Here is a 2211-nt window from a genome sequence, read left to right as displayed (position 1 = left end):
AAACCAATGTATTCACAGCGGCGTGAACCCGCGTTCCGAGGATTTCAAACAAACTTCCCATGTAGACGATCTGAAATAGGCAACAGTCGAAAAAAAAAAGTTTAAATTTTTTTCGATTTTCATATAGTGATCCAATAACAGATTGGTGTTTCACTTTGTTCGGCGATTTTTTTGCGTTTCGTTTTCATCGGCGAAGAGTCAATACGTTGTTTTTATGCTCACGGGTTCAGTTAATAATATGTTATTGCCTGTAAATCTGTATTTTGGCCTGAAATTTGTCTTATATGTGTGAAACAATTGTCGCCAAATTCCATCCAAATCGCAATCTGACAAGTACCAAAATTTTTGTACAGGTTTTGGCTACACGACACAAGTCGAAAACTGAACAAAAGTTCACCACCTGGGTGACCAGTAGAGCAAAAAATGCAAGAAATGCCGAAAATTTGCCATTTTTTCGGTCATTTTACACTGTAACTGGCATTACACTGTAACCCCATCAACAGTTTTGGCCGAAAATGGGCTGGAAAAATGATTTAGGTCGAAATGTTGCGATCTAAAATGGCTTCCGAAACTACCTTACTCAAAAATGTCATGAATTTTGAGAAAGTGGTTTCATTTCTACGTTTTTCGATTTTTTGATGCCAAACCTATTTTTTTGAGGCCAATTTTCGAAAACCGTTCGGGGAGCTTGAATATCTCAACTTTTTTTTTGGAGCAGTCTAATGTGACATCTATACCACAAATTACTTACATATTATGTTCATTTTTCTACTTTATTAGAAATTACTTTTTAGTGATTTGCCCCTCGCTGATAACGTTGGCTTAGATTTCGGTCTCCCAAATCGCTGATATACTCCAGCTCTTGTGGCAGAGAAAAGAAAAACGGTAGAAGTGTGTTATTATCAATTCTGAACCTGTATATCCGAGACTGGCAATACTCGAACAAGACCACAAAATCGCAAAATTTGTATAATCTGTGTATAGGACTTGGTATCGCCCTGCACCAGGCAAGAACCTAGCAACTACATCCGGTAATCGGGTTGAAAACTGTATGTAATAAGGAATTTCTTTTTATTTCGTTGGGATAGAAAATCAACAATGTTTGACTGAAATCAGCTGACCTTCACATCCATAATGGATGAATTCTTTGTTTCAGGATGGATATAGCCTATGTTAATGGATGCGCTTCCAGTCCTAATAATGCAAATAGAACAAATAAATAAAATATGCATAATGTGGGTAATGAATATTTGCTCACCATTGATTGATCGATTTTACAGCCACTTCAATACGATCTGTTTCAGAAGCTTTTTCTTCTTCTTGAAATTTCAAAAGGGTACACCCCATTGCAAATTCAGGAAGATAGAATGAACGTTCAACTTCATACCATGTACCTAAAAACTTGATTTGTTGTCAACGGAAAAATAGACAAATTAAAAAAAATGATACTATCTAATACATTTGAGTACTGATTCGCACGACTCCTAATGAGCCAAACACGTGCAATTATTGTGCATAGTAAATTTTTCCCAAATCGTGCACAATTTCTACACATATTGTGCCCAGAAACAAAATTTTATCTAAATCGGCCCAAAAATTTCACAATTTTTGCACTTTTAGTGCTACATTTAGCATTACATTAAAATATGCACAAAATACAAATATTTAGCATTACGTGTGTTCATTGGGCTTAATTGCTAATGCTGATTCCAAGTGCTCAGACTTTAATTTAAGTCCGAAGTCAAAATTTTTGTTAGTGGATATTTTTGAAATGTTTCGTTGGCACAGTGCCTTTTTCACTCCTCTGGCGCCCTTGTGCAAATTTTCTATGTGCGCCCCTGGAAATGATCTATTATTTCAATTTCTGGGCCTGCATTGTTCATTAGGGTAGTTTTTTTTTTGGACTTTTTCGATTTTCACATGCGGCAGTATTTTATCAGGCGAGGTTGGTCATAAAAATAAGCCCTGTAAATTTTTAGCCCGATCGGACAACGTTTACCCGTGCCTCATCGGCCTCAAAGTTGACGGAAACCGAAAATCGTCATTTTCATCTAAAATACATTATAAATGACTATTTTGTGAGCAATTTAACAGCTATTTTGCCAGTTTTTTGACTGATTCTTAAGTAATTTTGTCCGCTAATCACGATGGAATTATCAGATTTGGGATTTTTTCAATTTTTCATCGCGTTACCCGCGGTTTTTTGCCAAA

At 36.0% G+C, this 2211-nt stretch overlaps 1 protein-coding gene across 1 annotated transcript; it reads right to left on the bottom strand.

Annotated features, from left to right (window-relative positions):
* Window positions 1-688: 688 nt before the first annotated feature.
* Window positions 689-1393, bottom strand: LOC129571513 (uncharacterized). The gene is made up of 4 exons (XM_055451320.1): window positions 1259-1393; window positions 1122-1194; window positions 939-1047; window positions 689-861 (listed from the first exon to the last, which is right to left on the bottom strand). The coding sequence occupies exons 1-4, from the start codon at window positions 1345-1347 to the stop codon at window positions 791-793; spliced, it is 342 nt and encodes a 113-aa protein (XP_055307295.1). The 5' UTR covers window positions 1348-1393; the 3' UTR covers window positions 689-790.
* Window positions 1394-2211: the final 818 nt, after the last annotated feature.

This window comes from Sitodiplosis mosellana, unplaced genomic scaffold (genome assembly GCF_009176505.1).
Source record: "Sitodiplosis mosellana isolate CC-2019 unplaced genomic scaffold, AAFC_SMos_1.0 Smas_scaffold_2681, whole genome shotgun sequence".
NCBI lineage: Eukaryota > Metazoa > Arthropoda > Insecta > Diptera > Cecidomyiidae > Sitodiplosis > Sitodiplosis mosellana.
Note: the sequence above shows the minus strand (reverse complement) of the source record. Positions and strands in the feature narration are given on the sequence as shown.